At 33.1% G+C, this 20836-nt stretch overlaps 2 protein-coding genes across 3 annotated transcripts; both read right to left on the bottom strand.

Moving 5' to 3' along the window:
* Positions 1-1648: 1648 nt before the first annotated feature.
* Positions 1649-4820, bottom strand: LOC122532193 (amelogenin-like). 2 transcript variants are annotated; one of them, XM_043660744.1, is made up of 3 exons: positions 4640-4820; positions 3339-3420; positions 1649-2608 (listed from the first exon to the last, which is right to left on the bottom strand). In XM_043660744.1, the coding sequence occupies exons 1-3, from the start codon at positions 4649-4651 to the stop codon at positions 2097-2099; spliced, it is 606 nt and encodes a 201-aa protein (XP_043516679.1). In that variant the 5' UTR covers positions 4652-4820; the 3' UTR covers positions 1649-2096. The 2 variants fall into 2 exon arrangements, with proteins under 2 accessions (XP_043516679.1, XP_043516680.1); XM_043660745.1 differs by lacking the exon at positions 4640-4820 and adding an exon at positions 3690-3796.
* Positions 4821-7052: 2232 nt separating this feature from the next.
* On the bottom strand, positions 7053-17873 carry LOC122532192 (mediator of RNA polymerase II transcription subunit 15-like). Its single transcript, XM_043660743.1, has 6 exons — positions 17761-17873; positions 13563-13692; positions 12435-12689; positions 11394-11646; positions 9916-10251; positions 7053-8945 (listed from the first exon to the last, which is right to left on the bottom strand). Exons 1-6 carry the CDS (start codon positions 17770-17772, stop codon positions 8327-8329), a joined length of 1605 nt encoding a protein of 534 aa, XP_043516678.1. The 5' UTR covers positions 17773-17873; the 3' UTR covers positions 7053-8326.
* Between the last annotated feature and the right edge of the window lie 2963 nt (positions 17874-20836).

The following is a 20836-nucleotide window of genomic DNA, read 5'->3' as shown; positions in this document are numbered from 1 at the left end:
ATTTATATTTATTTTATAATATTTATATGTATTTATATATATTTATATTTTTATTTATTTTATAATATTTTATAATATGTATTTACATATATTTATATTATAATATTTATATATATTTATATATATTTATATTTATATTATAATATTTATATATATCTATATATATTTATATTCGTATTTATATTATAATATTTATATATATTTATATTTGTATTTATATTATAATATTTATATATATTTATATATATTTATATATATTATAATATTTATATATAGAAGTATATATTTATATTATATATAGAAGTGTCATCACTTTAATTTCGACAAAATTTAAAGAGCTAAAAGCACGAGAGCTTCACACGCTAGAATGCAAAATACACACACACACACACACACATACACACTCTCTGTCGCTCAAATATTTAAAAAAATAAAATAAAAAACAGCAGGGGGGGGGGGGAACAGAGCGGTGGTTGCTACGCCACTGGCAGGCGGTTGATGTCACCATGGCCGTGCCCTCTGGATAATAGAGTCCGCGACTTTAATGGACTCGCTAATCCTCTTCCCTGTTTGTCGGTGAGTCCATCCGTAGGGGGGAAGACGCATTCAAGGCACGCACGGAGGTAAAAATCGGGGCAGGGTGGTGTGACTGCGGTACGGGCGCAGTTTAGGGCCATTTTCTCTCTCTCTCTTTCTCTCTCTCTCTGTCGGAGAGACTGCAACGTGTGGGTTGTTGTTCGCGCGGACAAGGGGGTTGCCTGTCACGTCACGGAACGCTGGAAACCCGCCCCTTGTGCGGATCCATCGGTGCGATGATACCTTGATTTCTCGAGTGACGAATTGAGTGCGCTTAATGCGAACCGGCGCGTTTAACGATGTAATTTGACGTAATACCGTACCACCTTTGAACCCCCTTCGTTCGCGCTTCGTTAGATCCAGTTCATATTCAGGATGATAAACTGTTCCACGGTTAACCGTGAAATATATGCTATTTTTTTTTTTTTTTTTTTTTTTTTGTTGAGATGAAGCTTTGATTATTATTCATACGAAAGCATTTTCATTAATATGCGCTGAACATTTAAGTATGCCGTAATTTTCTATGACCCAGTGAGTAATAAACTTGGCCTGATTTTAAATGGCTCGAAGCCACTATTTTCTAAATGTATGTGTTCATTTTATTCTAGGTAAGTGAAGACACTTTTCTTCTTGAAAATGCTATAAATTGTCGTGATATGAAAAATGTTTTTCCAAACAGAATCCACAGTGGATTTTGAAGATTGCAGCTTCCTCTTTATAAAGAAATTTTGATGTATGATCTTCCTTTGCCATTTGCCATTTTATTGAACTCTAAATACTGAAGCAATGAAAATTCAAGAAATCATAATAAATATTTTCTTATATTTGTCTTTGCTTGATACTCAAAATTCAATAAATTGGCGAAAAAAGTAGCAAATTTTGTAAAGGAGAGAAAATCTACAAATCTATAAATCCATTTAATGATTCAGTCATCAAAAAAATTTACAATGTTTTTACCTGCTATGACAGCATTTTCCAGAAGAAAGGTGACTTCATTTTGTCATTTGTTGCATAGTGTAAAAACATCTCAGAACGAAATGAACGACGCGTTTTGAAAATAAGGACTTCAAGCTTCAAGATGAGCCCAACTTTATTATGTACAATTTCATTTTACAAAATTATACAACTTAGTGTGTCTGAATACTAACAGGAGATGTCGTGTATGTAACAATAATCTTTGATCATCGAATTACAACTATAAATCTCTCAAATCACTAGACATTAATTTACAGATAAGATGAAGACGAGAGCAAAATGTTCTCGCCTGCGTTAATAAAAGTTCACTGAAATGTGACTAAAAAAAAAATCATCGAATCCTGCTCAAAGAGTCAACCAATTCTACCGAAATTTCATTTTCAAACTTTAGCCAAAAAAAAAAAAAAAAAAAAAAAAGAAAATATACATAACTTAATACTTCCAGACGAGAACAAAACCAAACTATCTCTATCTCTGACTGAACAGTTCTCCCCCCCCCCCCCCACATAGGCATGGCGATTCTACAGCTACTTTTCAAGAGCACGTTATCCTTTCTGAGGGATCGCGTTGCTCAGACTGTTTTGGTACTGCAACAATTGCTGAATGTGAGCTGGCAGTTTCGACGAACGCTGCAACTGCGGCACTGGGTTGTAGTTCTGCTGTGGGAGAGGACGATACGGCAGTTGCTGCTGATATTGAGGCTGTTGCTGAGGCAGAGGACGATACTGCGGCTGCTGCTGGGGAAGAGGACGATACTGCGGCTGCTGCGGTAGAATCGGTTTCTTGTACTGAGCCTGGCCGGCTGCCGCGATGTTTCTGTAATCCGGTTGCTGGACGCCGGACGCGAACGTGACTTGCGGCCGGTATTGCTGAGCCTGGGTTTGCGATAGTTGCTGAGGCTGGACAGGCTGAGACGGGCCTAGCTTTGGGATCGGTTGCGGCGGAACTGGCACCAACGGCGGACGAAACTGTTGCGCCTGTATCAGTTGCTGGATCTGAGGCGGCGCCTGGTTCACCGTACGGAGGTGACCGCTTTGCCTTCTCTCGCGAACGTGATCTGAAAGTTCTGTCGATTACGACGATGATCCGAGAAGAGGACGAAATGTACAGGAGATGGTTAAAAATTTAAATAAATTTGAAACTTAATTTGAACAAATTTCGGTAAACATGCGTGAAAGCGATGGAAACTTTCTGTAAATGGTTCTATAATAAATTTTCTAAATGGCGATATGAAATTGGTAAAAAGATGTAGCTACGAACGTGTACGCGTACAGTTATGAATTAAAAACTGAAAGTGAGAATGAAAAATGGTAGAAATGGTAATAACAAATGAATTAAAAACTGAAAGTGGGAATGAAAAATGTTTGTAAATGGTAATAATAAATGAATTAGAAACTGAAATTGAGAATGAAAAAATGGTAACAATAAATGAATTAAAAACTCAAGGTGAGAATGAAAAATGTTTGTAAATGGTATAAATGGTAATAACAAATGAATTAGAAACTGAAATTGAGAATGAAGAAATGGTAATAATAAATAAATTAAAAACTGAAAGTGAGAATGAAGAAATGGTAATAACAAATGAATTAAAAACTGAAAGTGGGAATGAAGAATGTTTGTAAATGGTATAAATAGCAATAATAAATGAATTGAGAATGAAAAACAGTAATAATAAATGAATTAGAAACTGAAATTGGGAATGAAAAATGGTAACAATAAATTAAAAACTGAAAGTGAGTATGAGAAACGTTTACAAATGTTTAAATGTATAAATGGTAATAATTTACCAATGGCTGCATGTTGGAATTCTTGTCCCAAAAGATCACCGGACACTACGTCAGTAGCATAAATGGCCGCCAATATTAAAACCTAGAAATCCACAACACTGATTTGTAATAACAGCTCTGATTAACGCTTAATTAATTATCGTTTCATACGCGTTTTTCTACATTTCGCGTGTCTTTGGATTTCTAATCGGTATCAAACTTTCTACAGTTCGCTGTTTAACGTGAGTTGTGAGACGGAACCGTAAAAATTCACCATTGTATCGAACAACAAAAACTTGAACTCTCTAACTTGACCTATTTCGCGCGGCAGGTAGGCGAACGTATCGATAGTAAAGTAAGGAGTTGCTGTACCATAAACGAGGATTAAAAGCAAAAATCGGTTCACGATCGAGAAAGCTAATGCAATTTGCCGATCTCTCGCGATGCATTGCATCGTTGCACACGACGCGTGCATTCTTATGCATACTTAGGTAGATAGTTGAAACATAAGTACGAGTGAATTCTCAGAGAAGGGAAAGGATGAAAGCAGTTCGACTTCGATCGAACGCTGTGTAGCGGTACGATTTCTCGCTTGTGGCGATGAATTTTTATGTGAAATAAGGTTGATTTTCAATAAGAGCAACTACGTTCGATTAAATTACATGTATAATTCTTTTATTTATTTCTATCATATTTATACTGTAAATTTATTTCTTTAGAGCTAGGAGATTCACAAGATGAATTAAATTGAAATTTAAATTGAAATTTATCAATTTTCTGTCAACATTGTCGTTAGTTACATGTTCAAAATTTGAGAGTTTATATTTAATCTTATTCACACGATACTTAAAACTTATCGTTGGACAAAGACACGGGGAAGTAACAAATTTGTCAAATCAAGATTATCTCCTCTGTACAGATATATTGCGAATTAACTTCCACTATGATGTCACAGAATCAGATAACTCGACTCTTGTTAATCCTCCACTTCGTTCAGATACAATGCATCCTCGCGTTAAATTGCAAAATAGGAGAAACGTTCACATCGTTCGTCATCCATCTAGATCGAGGCAAAACGAAAATTCGCACACAACGTGATAAATCATGTTGAGGAAGTGGAAGAACGACGAGGATAAGAGAAAGATCGAAGCTCAAAATTTTCGCTGAAAATCCATCTTCGGCAATGAAAAAAAAAAAAAAAGAAAAGAAAAAAAAAGAAGAGAAGCAACGTTTCATAAAGGACAAAATTGAGGAGAGGTGTGAAACGAAAATTCGCCGGAAAGTAGAAACGAAAGTGTAGAGAAGTCTGTTGCTGTACTCACGTGGAACTTCATGGCGAAGGTATAGGTGATTTCGGGATAAGAGCCGAGCGAAACTGGCGGCGGTGTCGCGACGCACTTCTATATGGGCGAGCGTTTCCAGGGTAAATGGTCCGGCCAACCACTAACTTTCACGGTTGGTCGGTTTCGACTGAATCTCTTTTTCTTTTTTTTCCCTCTTTTCTATCTACGTCGTGCAGGTTCCCCGCCCGTTCGTCACGTAACAAACGCGCCCCGTACGTACACGCACGGCGTGCTACGTTTCCACGTCCTTACCCAGGAAGTAAAGTGTACCAGAAAACTCGAGACTATTCACCGTTTCGATTCAATTTCGAAATTGTACCTCGCTTAACGACGATTCGAAACGGATCGTTCTCCAGTTGGTCAAGGACCACTGGGTCCTTCGTTGGAGTTATTAACGAGAGATAAGCTGTTTCTTACTGGGTCACGGTGGGAGTCAAAGTCACTGGAAATTCCAAAACGAAGGAGTCGAAGAGATTCTTTCAATTTCGCTGCTTAAGAGATTAATGTTTAATTTTTTCTTTTTTTTTTTTTTTTTAAATGAAAACGATCGTCTAGAACAGGTGGTCTTGTTTGGCAATTAGAACTATCTAGAAAATGGTCGAAATGATCAATTTATAATTTATATATATATATAATTTATAATATATATATATATATATATAATTTTAGAAATTTTATAGATATAATAATGAATTAGATATTGTATAGATATATAGTATAGAATATAGAAGAATATAAATATATAGTACAGAATATAAACATTATATAGATATGTAGTACAGATGTAAAACAGTGTATTTTTAGAAATTCGAATGATTCTTTCGTAAAATACAGGCTTGTATTTTCTATTTTTTCTACTTTAGTGTCTCTCGCGGAAATTTTATGCTTCAATAGATGAGATCTTTCAACTTATTGTAATTAAAGAAAAAGCAAAGTGAATTTGGTAATATACAATAAAAATAACGGTAGGTTAAAGAAAGTTGCCTTTGTAAATAAATGTTCGTAACTTTCCTAGTAGACATTTCGTAGAACATTAATTTAAATAGTTGACAATTTAATTAAATACTGAAACATTGACGTTTTTTATTTGAAAAAGCAACGTTTCACGCATCAGTCTAATATTCTGGCGCGGATACATATTTACTTATTGACAACATTCTTCTGCAAAAATAAAATCTACGGTTCGACAAGGTTCTAAGTCACAGGTCCCTTAGATGAACTTTCCCTGCAAAGAAAAAAAAAAAATATATATATATATATATATATTCGTAACGCTGTTAGAAAACCAGCAAAACTGCTTTTCCTGAGCGCGTATTATATCAGAGGTTAATTCGGAGTTGCGTGAAAGTCGTTCGCTCGGCTTTTCCCTTTGAACGCGACCGCAGTGTAGAATTTACTTGGAATTCATTTAGACGACGATAGTTTAACCGTGCGTTTAAATGGAAGAACGGTAGACAAAATTCCTTCGACAGAAGAATCAAGAACTTCCGTCAAATGCAATGATCTTAAATGTTAAAATCAAACAGAATCCATTTCTGTTTCATTTTCATTTCTTTTTTTTTTTTTTTTTTGGATTGCCATTGCATTTTTTCCAGCCGAAAATCGACATAAATATGAAATGGCAAATAAACAAAGGCACGTAGAAGGTGAAACGCGTATTTCTAGTCACGTAACGGTATAGTTAACCGATTGCAGGAAGCATATGCATCGGTCACTTCCGTATTCCTAAGTCGGCCGCATTAATATCTCGCGCAAAGTCCACCGTTTTCTATCGAGACACTTTTGTATTCGATAAAAACGAGGCACGATTTAATCGATGACTGAACAACCTGCTCGCGAAATCAACTGACCTTAATGCATTTCCACGTTCTCCGTTTTTCTCGCGATAAAATACGCGATAAATGCAAAATATTCGCTAATTAGTCGACAATTGGTATTTTGTGAATCACGTCAGCTTTATTTTTATAAAATTTAAAATTAAAACAATTGATAAAAAATAGTTTTAACAAAGGTGGTTGAAATAAACTATTAAAAATATATAAAATATATATATAATATACATAAATGTCGCGGTAAAATATATATAAATAAATATATATATATAAAAATAATTATTTTAACAAAGGCGTTAAAATAAACTATTCTGAACTATTAAGTCGCAAACGAGAATCAGTTTAACTGGATTGCACGTTCGGAGAAAAAGCTTCGAGTGAAAGTGCAAGATTCATGCGTATGCAAATGCTAAATATGTGAAACTTCACGCAATATTTAGCGAAACATAATTTCTTTAATAAAGTGACTGATCATCATCGTTTCTGTCTCGTAAGCTCTTCGTTCACAATGGAGCATGATGGACCACTCACGTCAATCAAAATAATTAAAACACGTCCGATTGAGAAATGTTTTTTTTATTAGAAAACATTGTAATATAAAAACAGACGAGCTTATTGAATAATGCTCGATTATTGCTTATCGAAGAAACGAGACAATAAATCCTTATAGATATCGACAGTATGACGGCCTGCTTTCGTTCTTTCTTCTTTCACCGGGAGTCGTACATTACCGTATGTAGAAACTCACGGGGAAATCGAAATGACTTCCGTTACTATAATTACTATAATTACTTCTCCTAGATTTTGATGGATTATCGTCGACACGTTTGAACGAAAGAGAAACGTCGAACGTCTTGGGATATACACATGCATTCGATTTCTATAGGTGAAGTTGAAATTCGTCTAATTGACGTATAGATGAAAAGTAAATACAAGTATAAAATATTTATTAAAATACAAAATGGGAAACAGTGTCGTGAAATAAATATTGCTTTGAGTATTGTAAATTGTCGAAGCGAGCGCAGAGCTCTTCCTTCGTTAAAATGTTCGTCGCTTCTAGTTTCAAATACAAAATTTGAATGAAGGTGTTGGTATACTGCAATTCTTTTTTGAAACTACGTTGTTAAACGTAACTTCTCCCAACGAAATAATTCATTTGACATGCTTCGTGATTTTCAAATGTTTCCTCGTATTACGAAACAATCGCAGCGAGAGCCCTGATTTCTCCGTAATTCCATATCACGTGGAAACAAATTTCACAAAAATATTGTCGCGGTATACTTTTCCTTACAGTGTGGGAAAATTAATGATTGGAAAATTCGGTTTTCTTCTTTTTTCATTTTCTAGAACAACTAGATACTACTTTAGAATTATTGTTACAACATCAATGAACAAAGCAGTGATTTTCATTCGTTCATCAGAAATTTAATAAATATCTAACACATTGACTGCGATTATTTCGTAAATAATTTGATAAATAATTAATGTCTACGAGATATTACATTGCAATAAAGTACAATGAAAGCGTATTTCTCGCTTCGTAACAATATCTACTCATTTATATTCAATTTTTTAATTTTTCGTCAACGACATTCATCCCCTTTTAATTGTTCTAAAATATTTATATGTTGAACTTCAACGAAACAAGCAGACACAACTCTATCTTTCCAACTGCAACAGAAATCTAGAATTTCCCCAAAGTGCGAAACGTGGGAACGCCGTGATCGATCCGACTAATCGAAAACGAAGAAAACCGAGACAATGACCAAATAAAAAAAAATAAATAAATAAATACGAAGAATTCGAGAAACGAATGACAAAGATTCGATAATCCTCAATATTGATTTTCGGTGACTGGACGAACCCCTTGCTCCCCATATTGAGCTTGATACTGCGGATATTGCAAATACTGTGACTGCGGCGCGTACGTCTGGCTGTATCCGCTCGGTTGACCTTGGTACTCATCGACTGATTGAATTTGGCTCTGATATTGATTTTGGTACTGATTCTGCTCTCTGTACTGTCTCTGTCCCTGATATTGATTCTGACCTTGGTACTGAACTTGCGGCGGGGCAGCTGGCTGCGCTGGCTGGGGCACGTACGTCTTGTCGAACTTATACTCGACTTGATTGGCGATGATGTTGTAGGGGATTTGTGCCTGGAACTGCAATATACTTCGTATGGAATTAGGAATATTGGTCGAGTACCGTGGCACCGGTTCCGCTGGCAACGATTGCGGTCGTAGCTGTCGTTGAGGTTGATGAGCAGCTTGTCTTCTTTGTCTGGGACGCGATGGTCCATCTTGCGGTGGGCCTCGTATTTGCTTCGGAGCTGGTGCAACCGCTGGCAGTACCGTGTGTACGGTGGGAGATGCTGGTTGCTGTCTAAGGAGATCTTCGTAGTGTCTACGAACCTGTTCCATCTGCATTTGGACGGCTGGCTCCGGATTAAACCTAAAAGTTAATTATTTGTTAATTATTTTATCAAAGGTGATATCGACTACTTGATCAATTAGCACTGGTTCGGTACTCAAGTACTGATGAGTGAGTGAAGAGTCTTTATAGAAAGTATAATATTATATAAAAATATTATATCGATGTAATATTGTTATCATACTACATGTTATATAGCATATTCTATTGATATTATACTACATATTGTATAACGTATATTATATTGATTATACTACATGTTATATAACATATTATATTGATATTGTACTACACATTGTATAACGTATATTATATTGATTATACTACATATTATATAACATATATTATACTGATATTGTACTATTACATTAGGGGTAATGTCGTTTCTTGGTACTGTACAAAGTTTTATTTTATTTAAATTATATTTTTTTAATTATTGCCACCAGATGACAATGTTTGTTAAATTTGAAGAAAAGCGACATTACTTAAGGGTACCTCTAATATAATATAAATAAAGTAATATAATACAAGAGTCTTTAAATATCAACTTCAGTAAATACATTCTACAAAATGGAAATGATGTACTAAAAAACCGTATTTTTGCTTTCTCGTATATACAAGCTCTAGAAACAGACATTATCGTCTATTGTGTTCTGTTTTATTAATTTAAATAAATAGTAACTTCTATCTTCCTTCCGACAAATTTTGACGAGTAAACTTGAGATTACTTGTATACTTAAAAAGCAAAAATATGTTTTCTCAATACATCATTTTCAAGTGGAATTTATATACTTAAGACTCTTATATTATATTATATTTCAAACGTACGTACATAATTATAACAATGACCGAGAATTTGATGTTACTTACAACTAACTTACATTCGTTTCTAACTTTGTCACACAAATTCTCTTTTTTCTCAGGCACTCACAGAATTTTCCACAAGGACTCCTCGAGTATAGGAAACACATGAAAATAACATTTCATTCACCTGTACTGTTCGGGGATCGAGTTGATGTACGGAGTTTGAGCCTGGTACTTTAACAATTGTTGAAGATGAGGCGGCAAATTTGGGTTGTAGTTAATTGGAGGATCGGCCGATGGTTGCGAAATTCTACGGGGTTGCTGTCGCTGTACAGGAGCGGCGCCCTGTCTATACTGTGACGTTTGTCGTCTGTGCCTTGGCGAACCACGAGATTTCCCTCGATAATTTGGTCGCCGTAGTTCCGGCGCTGGTTCTTCTCGCGGCTCCGGCTCGTACTGAGGCTCGTACTCAGGTTCATACCGAGGTTGTTGATTTCCCTGCGACGCTATCAAATTTTCATACCTGCAAAGAACATTTATTTGACACTACGTACGTGATCACTTTCTCCTGTGTCGTTGATTTTTCTCACGAGTCCTTTTATTTTGTTTTCAATTCAAGCTTCGAAAGTTATAATAATTATAATTATAATAATAGTGTCTTAACAGAATCATTATAATTATAATTATAGTGTCTTAACAGAATCAAGTTATAATTATAATAGTGTCTTAACAGAATCAAGTTATAATAATTATAATTATAATAATAGTGTCTTAACAGAATCAAGTTATAATAATTATAATTATAATAATAGTGTCTTAACAGAATCATTATAATTATAATAATAGTATCTTAACAGAATCAAGTTATAATAATTATAATTATAATAATAGTGTCTTAACAGAATCATTATAATTATAATAATAGTGTCTTAACAGAATCATTATAATTATAATAATAGTATCTTAACAGAATCAAGTTATAATAATTATAATTATAATAATAGTGTCTTAACAGAATCATTATAATTATAATAATAGTGTCTTAACAGAATCATTATAATTATAATAATAGTATCTTAACAGAATCAAGTTATAATAATTATAATTATAATAATAGTAAAATAATGCTAAATTCTGTTAAGACACTATTATTATAATTATAATTATTATTATTATATTATTATAATATTATTATTACTATATTATTATATTATTATTATTAATATTATTATTATTATTATTATTATTACTATTATATTATTATGTAGTCAACCCTCCTATAACACCGTTTGTTAATTTCGTGTTGTATGAAAACCCAACAGAAAAAATTCATTATGTTTTTAAGTTTATCAAGTTATCAGAATATCATGTAATAGGGCAGCCATAATTTTTTCACTGTTATATAGAAACCGGGTTTTCAGAATGCCATGTCATAAGAGGGTCGACTGTATTATATCATTGCTGTATTATATCATTGTTATATTAAGACACTGTTACGTCACATTATTGCGTAATCACATACAAGACATTTTCCACGCCCATTACATCATTTAACGGCCGATAGTATTTTATGTAATAGTACTTAATATTAATTCGTGGCACCAGTTCTTCCGAAATAAATAAACGCAAAGAACAAGTTGACAAGTTTCGAAGTGCATTCATTACCTGTACGGTTCAGGAACGATGTTCACGTATGGCAGCTGCGCTTGCAGTTGAAGAAGGTGCTGGATGTGCGAGGGTGCATTTTCCAAAGGCTTGGATTGTTGAACCGGCTCGGGTGGCGGTGGTGGTCGCCTTGACTTTTGTCGAGACGATGCTCTTGGAACGTTTACGACCGAGGTTTCCGTGTATCGCACTTCCTGCTGCTGCGCCGTCGGCTGTGGTCGACGATCGTACGACCTCCAGTTCACCCTCAGTCCTTCCAAACAGAATTTAATTCTTGAACTGTGCCAGAATTTAGTTTTTGAACTATGTCAGATAATTTTCCACTCCGTGGCAAATGTCTGGATCTAAAGGTACATTGAAGAGTATAGCTGTACCAATGACAATGAGAAAATTGTCAATGATTTTGTAAAAATTATGCGGTACAACTTTATAAAAAAAAGATTACATATCGTTAGATTAGTTTGTTTTTTTTTCGACATATAACACGGTGATAATTTTGCTCTCGAAAATTGTGAAAACTTAAATGCCTCTTAAGACATTAAAGAAATCTTTCATGATCTTGTAGATTGAAGTTTCCTCTTCACAATGATCCCTTAAAACCCGCTGTACGATTTTTCTTCAATATTTTATTGAACTCAAATGTGAAACGCAAGGATTTCTTGAATTTCTGTCGTTTAACTCGACGTTCAATAAAATGGTTAAGAAAAGAAATTGTACAAGTTTTGAGAGGTAGAAGAGTAAACTTTGATTTTTAAAATGGTAGTAGATTTGGTTACGAGAAAGAAATGTTGACGCTTTTGCACACATTTGTATTTTTACAATTTTCCAAAGAATATCATCAATGATACAGAGAAAAACGAATCCACAGCTGCCAAAGTAGAAGCTTCACGCTAATTTTAAAACGAGACCAAGTAAGATCGTTATACGATCTTCTTTTACAAAGTTATCTAACTTGAAGTTATCGACAAATTTTCATGCTCTTCACTGTATGTTCAGAAAAGACTTTAATTATTTAAATGACGACTCGAAATGATCACTCACCACTGGGATCGTTATATTGAAGAGATTTCGCAGGGCCTAAGTTACTATCGTAGGAACCTTGAACAATCGACTGACTGTGTCCGTCCGTTGATCCTTGGATATTATACGATCCTGCACTAGGTCTCTGCAGGTATCTTTCCGCTGGTCCGCGAGTGGCACCATGAATTTGGAAATTAGAATGGCCGTCGCTGGCACCTTGTATCTGCGCGCTACCATCCGTTGCACCCGTGATACTGAAGCCACTGTCGTCCGGTTCTGCGAAGGAAAACGACCGTGTGAAGTTCCGAGATCATTTCAACAAATAATGTCGGATAAATAAATTATTATTATTATAATTATTATATTATATTAAATATTAAATTTATTATCAGCTGAAGATGAAGGAATAAAGAGCAAAAGTATATTGTTGCTATTATTAGTATTATTATATTTAGTTATTATATATATTATAATTATTATATTATATTAAATATTAAATTTACTATTAGCTGAAGATGAAGGAATAAATTGTGTAAAGAACAGAAGTATATTATTGCTATTATTAGTATTATTATATTTAGTTATTATATATATTATAATTATTATATTATATTAAATATTAAATTTATTATCAGCTGAAGATGAAGGAATAAAGAGCAAAAGTATATTGTTGCTATTATTAGTATTATTATATTTAGTTATTATATATATTATAATTATTATATTATATTAAATATTAAATTTACTATTAGCTGAAGATGAAGGAATAAATTGTGTAAAGAACAAAAGTATATTATTGCTATTATTAGTATTATTATATTTAGTTATTATATATATTATAATTATTATATTGTATTAAATATTAAATTTACTATCAGCTGAAGATAAAAAAATAAATTACGTAGAAAGCAAAAGTATATTATTGCTATTACTATTATATTATATTCTAATTATTTAATTATTATATATATTCTAATTATTATATTATATTAATAAATATTAAATTCTAATAATTCTTTAATATTTATAATATAATAATTCTAATTATTATAGTATATTATAAATATTAAATTTGTATCAGCCGAAGAGATGGAGGAATAAATTACATAAAGAACAAATGTAAGTATCGGTGTCTTATCAACTAATTACCATTTTGATCTGTGTACTCGATTCCTTTCCCTTCCTCTATTCGCAAGCCCTGGGCAACTCGGTTCCCGTCACTGGGCCCCTGTATCGAGAATTGTGCCAAGCACGCTGGGATTGTTATTAACGACAGAACCTACGGGAAATCAGAAGCAAAAGGAAGTTCGATAAATCGCCGGAAAGAAGAAGATCTTGCAGCGAGATTTGCAAAGTACCATGTAAATTACAGTCTCAGTCTGAATTTTCAAAAAATTTTTCAAACGTCTTTATACGTGACAATTTAGAATACTTTTTGGAAAGAAAGAAGTGTCTTCACTTTGCATTTTGAAAGTAGCTTTAATAGGTTTTAATAGGTTTAAAGTAAATAATTAAAATTTGAAATAAATTTACTGTCGTACGATTGCTTTTTATGAAAGTAAAGCAGTTTGCGAATATTGACAGGTGTCGCATATCGTAGATTAGAAATTATTCGTGTGATATCCTTGACAGTGAACCTCAGAAGGTATTCTCATTGAATCACGCGCGCGCGTAATATTAATAAAAGCAAGAATATTAAGACACAATTGCGCAACGTAATGTCCTAATGATGGTATTATCTAATACGGTAGAATTCAGTGACACGCACTGACCACGATTACGCACCGGTTCCTCCAGTCTATGCATTTATATGGAATTGCATTTCGAGAGCGGAGGAACGCAGTAGCTGCGAGGGAAAGTGGTAACTTGAAGACCAGATTCTTCGTGATCGAAGCAAAGTTAGTAACAACATCCTTCAAGATTGAAACATTTCTCAAGCAGCAAGCTGTTAATTTTTGTTGAAATTGTACAAACAGAGTGTGCCAAATTTTAAATGTCAAAACTTGTCAAGAGTGTGTAGAAAATCGATAAACTAAGAAAAAAAGAGTCCTTTAGAGATTTGCTTCCATTTCAGAGAAAATCAAGGAACAAATTTTCATTTTCTCTGGCTCCATTCGAAATAATAACATGATTTGCATTGCTCCGAAAGGCTAGCATTTTGAACATTATAGAATCGCGAATAGATGACACAGATGATACTAAATCTGAATGATAAAATGGACAATAACATGAATAAATAAATAAATGGAAGAACGAGAACTGTTTTATAACTTTTCTCAGTGATTTCCTTCAAAATCTGTAAAGAATTCTTTCTCCTGGTTCATTATTCCCCAAGCTTTGACATTTAAATTTGAGACACCGTGTATTTTGTTTTACGTTTCTATATACATTTTTGAATATCCATAACCGCTGAACAAGATTGGCACGTTCGTTAGAGCCGATCAAGTCAATTAAAAAACGAGTGAGAACAAAATTAATCAATTACACGTTGAATGATGCATCTGCTTCCTCGGCATTTGCAATGATATTTTGCATTTGGAAACATATATGTGTACATTATGTCATTTGTTACGTCGAGAGAGAAATCGACGTGTAACAGTAACTTCAATTGGAGAGAAAACCCTTCCCTGTTTATCTTCCTAAATAAACAGAAAGGAAGTTCGGTAAATTCTGCGTGCGACTAAGGAAGTAGTGAGTCAATCAATTTTCATTAGAACTTCCGGAGAAATTACCTTTCTTGGAAAGAAGAGAACCTTTGTCAGAATTTTCAGAAACAGTTTTTCGTAGTGAAAAGATCTCTGGAGTAACTTGCGCTCAAAAGAACTGGCAAGATTGCTCGAAAATTGATGCAATCGGCGTTTAAATTTTTCAGAGAAACAACGAACGAATTTCGTTGATTAGTATTATTATTAATTCGGTTCGATCGGATCTCGACGAAAGTTTCACGTGTCTTCGACTAGCAGCAACTATAGTTTCCGTGATCGAGAACAGGTGACGAGTTGCTACCGCCTTTCCAGTCGCTCGAGAAAAAGGAACGAAATCTATTTGGAAACCGGGAGTGAAGCGAACGAGTATCGAACACGCCATTGCAAGACATTATACGCTCGCCGGTAGAAAGTGAAATATAAATGAACGGACAGGACACCACGCCTGCCTTCATTATTCGTGAAAAGAAAAAAGGATCTGCGCTGCGAGTTCAACGGCTAGACTTTCAGGCTCTTGTCAAAAAATCGAATACATTAAATATCCCAAGATCGATTCGTTTTGTTCGTTTACATCGTCTACGTCGAGTTTCTAAAATTTCAATAGATATAAAAGAATATTAGCTCGCAGAAACTTATGCCATCCTGGAAGCCATTAAATATGCATACTCAAATAACGAAGATTCAGATCGTCATATACACCGACTCCATGAGCGTTACAAAATTCCAAATGAAATCATATGATCAAGAAAACTAAATAATATCCACCATCCAAGAATTAAACCACAACCAACCTAACACAAACGCCACAGTCATCTGGATACCAGTTCATCAAGGAATAGAAGGAAATGGAAAAGTCGACGCAGCAGCGAAAGAAGCCACAGTTCCCTCACTTACTAACAATCGCAAACATCTTCCAATCCCCTGCGACGACCAAATAATCCATTGCAAAAAAAGTAGCAAAAAATGAATGGAACAATACATGGAAAACAACTAAAAGCATCCAACTACACAAAAGTATCCAAGACTTTCACCCAGCAAACACCAAACTTTAACAACAGGAAAGAAGGAATAATTATCACACGCCTAAGAACCGGTCAAACCAAGCTGACGCATGAACACAAAATCAAAAAAACTACGCCACCTATCTGCACTCATTGCAATAACCATCCATTAACAATAACTCACCTACTGCACGAATGCCACACCGCAGAATCCCAAAGACAGAAATACGGAATCAAACTGATTTCTCAAAATGGCATACAAAGAGTATTAAAATATCTCAAAAAACATAAACTACTACACACATATTTAATGGCACCGTGGTCGCTAATGACCTCGCTGTCGATGCGACATTAAAGAAAAATAGAAGAAGAAGAAAAGAATATTAGATGTAAGGTCACAGATTATTATCTTTTCTTGTTGAATTATTTTATTAGTAATTATTCTTATTTGATTACCTTGGATATGAGGTCACAGATTATTATTTCTTCTCATTTATGTTATTATTATTTCTTCTCTATTATAATGTATGACAAGGCGACGAATTTTGAAAACGTAGCAACGTCGATGAAGGAATCATCTTCAGAAAAATATCTGAAGTTATTGTCTAAAGATGAAACAATGCAAGTGTACAAAAATTTCAATTCTGCGTGTTTATGGCGAAAAGGAAGCAACGAGACGAACGTGAACGAGATATGCTATCATTAACCCTTTGGCTTTCATCATTCCAACTGTCATTTGAAGAAAATTAACTGGTACGAAGCTTGCAGGATCAATCTTCGTTAATTATAAAATTAGAAATTGTATGTTATTTAATACTTGTTTGGTTAGTGAAATACGTGACTTGGTAATTATTGTATGCCTTTCTAGACGCAGGTAATTTCAAATCGTAATCGAAAGTTCCATTTTTATCGTTATCTCATTTTTTTTTTTTTTTTTTATATTTCAGATAAATATCAAAGTAACTTGTACTTGTTTGCAATAAGCCGATAATTTAACTTTATCTTATTCAACACAATCGTATCACAAATGATGTTATGGTCACGTTTGGTTTATTGCACTCGTAAAACGGGAAAGCGTGACATTTCAAAGAGAAGCATAGACAAATAAATTGATGCAATTAGTATTTCTTCATTTTGTGAAATTATATATGGTGTACCTAATCATAGTGGCAATCCCGTAAGAAAATCACGTACACTTGTTACCAAATTTTGATCTTTAATACATTATTGCTCTAAACGTATAAAGATCGTATTTTTCTACTATTTACACGACAATTTTAAAATACAATACCATGCAATAGATAAAACTATACAATATAATACCTATAATAGATAAAATTATACAATATAATACCTATAATCAAGCATAATAATTTACATTCTATCAATTACCATTCCATTAAATTCTCTATCAAATATAATTTCATCTCGAAATAAATCCGCGACAAACGTGACAACTTTTCGTTCGAGTACAAGCAATTTGTATTCCATTTGATTGATCCACGACAAACTTAACCCAAACCTAACCCAAGTTACACGCACACTGATTTTTACCCTCGGACACAACGTTACTTCGAAGCGAAAGAGAGAATTGCAACGACGAGCAAGTAGATGTGAGAGTGGAGAGAAATGTTTACTTACGAGCAAATTCATGGCGAGAAAGCAAGCTGGGTTCGATGCGTTCAAGGGTGGAGTGTATTCTGAGGCGGCCGCGCGGTCACCGGAACAACTTTATAGGCGGCTACGTAAAAGGCGCCTTTCCACGATGGGGGATGTGACTTCTCTCTGCCACCTCCACCAGCCCCTCCGGTTTTATCGGCACCGCCGATTACCACGTTCCACGGGACTGGCTTTTCAATTCGCCTGCAACTTCTTTCCGCAAGTTCCCATTAGCTGCCAGCAGTCGCAGCTCGTTTATGCGAAACGAGACAAATTACTATGATAGATCTCTGGTGGATCATCTTAAATACGTTCAAAGTTTTAATTATTATATAGAAAGATACACAATGGGGAAGAGTTTTGTTTTCATTAAAAGTTTATTCTTAAATTATTAAAAGTTAAATTTATTAAAAGATAAATTATTAAAAGTTAAATTTATTAAAAGTTAGATTTATTAAAAGTTAAATTATTAAAAGTTAAATTTATTAAAAGTTAGATTTATTAAAAGTTAAATTACTAAAAGTTAAATTTACTAAAAGTTAAATTATTAACAGTTAAATTTATTAAAAGTTAAATTTATTAAAAGTTAAATTTACTAAAAGTTAAATTTACTAAAAGTTAAATTATTAAAAGTTAAATTATTAAAAGTTAAATTTACTAAATGTTAAATTTACTAAAAGTTAAATTTATTAAAAGTTAAATTTACTAAAAGTTAAATTTACTAAAAGTTAAATTTATTAAAAGTTAAATTTATAATTTAAATTATAGTTATCATACAATTATTAAAAGTATTTATATTTAAATTATAATTATTACATATTTATTAAAAGTATTTTACTATTAAATTATATATTTATTATATATATATAATAAATTGCGTAATTAATATACTTATTAAAAATAAAAGAACGAAGGTACTTTTATATTTTTGGAATAATGGAAGAAATTGTATTTTAAAATACATTATGCATAAGAATGTATCTAAGCACCTATTTCAATAATTTTTTCATTCAACTGCTGCATTCCCATCCAATGTTCGCTTAAGAAACTAATGAAATTCGCGGCAAGTTACTCGTGAAGGAGTACACGGCTGCGTAGTTGCATAGAGGCTGAAGCCATCGGTAAAGAATGCGATTCAAAGACACGTTTCCCAAGCAACGACCATTCAAAGGTTACTAGCAACGATCGCGTGCATCAATTAATACAACTGCGCACATTGAACTTAAGTAATCACTTGCAAACAAATCGCGCATCTCTTTTTCAAAATTACACGTCGCAGTTCGTTCACAAGGGAACAATTGTGTCTTAAAAATAACGATATCTTTGTTCAGAAAACTGAAAGAACATTCAAACGATATTTAGGATTAAATATGCAGCAGGATCTCATCTGAAGCAGTCCTTTTCATTTGAACAATTCGCTGAACAAATTGTTCGGAAAGTTGATACTCGCGAGAAACAGTTACGTAACGCACGACGGCAGACATTTATGGCTGCATTCGAGAATAAACTCCAACTTTAATTTTTAATGAATTTAACTTTTAATAATTTAACTTTTAATAAATTTAACTTTCAATAATTTAACTTTCAATAAATTTATCTTTTAATAAATCTAACTTTTAATAATTTAACTTTTAGTAAACTTAACTTAGTAAACTTAACTTAGTAAATTTAACTTTTAGTAAACTTAACTTAGTAAATTTAACTTTTAGTAAACTTAACTTAGTAAATTTAACTTTTAGTAAATTTACTACCAAAGTAATCTGAAACGTAGTCTAGCAATCATTTATCTTTCGACGTTTCAATTTGATATTCGGTGAAAATAATTAAATGTTCCAATTACGTTCCAATTAAGTGAATTTCAAGTTGAAACACTGTCGAAAAATGCGTGATCAAACAAGAGAAATAAAGAAAACATGGCGTCGTGGAACGAAGATGAAAGTCGTCGAGGAAGTTGTAGGACTCGCGGATTGACCAACTGAGCATGATCACTCCGAAATATTCCACGCCAAGGTGATTTTCTAGATTTCGAACAATGTCGAACTTGTTAAAGTGTATCATTCATATCGTATCATATCAAGGATTTTATTTTCACTCGTTCAATCTTGCCGGAAGAGAGTGGAAGGAACCGAGTGAAATACGAAAGGCAAGAAAGGAAACATAATGCAATCACGTTTCACGTATCGAGTCACGCTAGGCCCCGGTTCGAATTTCCGGTTCTCGTAAAATATTGAACGAGACCAAATCTCTCTTGCGAACGAGACAATTCAAAATTTCTATTAAGATTGAGATCTTGACTGAAACTGCGAGAGCAGAGCCATTTCTGATAATTGAATTAACATAGGGTGGAACTTTAGCTTTATAAGCATATTTTTAATTCTATAAGCAATTATTATTATTAATCATTACAATTATAAAATTATTAAAATGTAATTTTAAAGCAATGATAGCCTAGGTAATAAAGTATCATATGTTATAAATTTTATAATATATTATAAAACATATATATATTATAATATTATTAATATTATTATTATTATTTATATAATATTATTAATATTATTATTATTTATATAATATTATTAATATTTTATATATATTATAAAACGTTTATATTACACGTTTATGTGAATTGTAAAACATGTATTGTAAAATTACTTACAATGAATAAATATCTAACATATAATATATTATATTAATATATAATAACATATAATATATAATATTTTATATTACACGTAATAAATTTCATAAGAATGTTGTAATATTGTAATAAATTTTAGAAGAATATTTTAACTATTCTATTTAAATTAAAATTTTAATTTATTATTCTGACTTAAAGGAAAGCCCGTAACTTACAATTTGATTATAATTGAACAGATTATGCGAGAAAATATAGAAACTGGGAGAGCCATTTATTCATTATCGATTTTTATTGTTATTTACTATTCTTTCTTATCGTTAGACCGATGAACCCTAAGAGACGCTGATGAATTATGCATGCTTGCGTCCGTGGAAAGTTCGCGCAGCTCGCGGTGAACGCGTGCATAATCGCGAGAAT

Source organism: Frieseomelitta varia, unplaced genomic scaffold (assembly GCF_011392965.1).
Source record: "Frieseomelitta varia isolate USP_RPSP 00005682 unplaced genomic scaffold, Fvar_1.2 scaffold_441, whole genome shotgun sequence".
Classification (NCBI taxonomy): Eukaryota; Metazoa; Arthropoda; class Insecta; order Hymenoptera; family Apidae; genus Frieseomelitta; species Frieseomelitta varia.
The sequence above is the reverse complement of the archived record's forward strand: the minus strand, read 5'-3'. Positions and strand labels throughout refer to the sequence as shown.

Bases quoted from the DNA above. Each gene is read 5' to 3' on its own strand.
- LOC122532193 (XM_043660744.1), bottom strand. The intron at 2,609-3,338 runs GTAAATTATTAC...CAGAACTTTCAG, and splicing joins ATTCCAACATGCAGCCATTG to ATCACGTTCGCGAGAGAAGG.
- LOC122532192 (XM_043660743.1), bottom strand. The intron at 11,647-12,434 runs GTGAGTGATCAT...TCTGTTTGGAAG, and splicing joins TCAATATAACGATCCCAGTG to GACTGAGGGTGAACTGGAGG. The intron at 10,252-11,393 runs GTAATGAATGCA...TGTTCTTTGCAG, and splicing joins ATCGTTCCTGAACCGTACAG to GTATGAAAATTTGATAGCGT.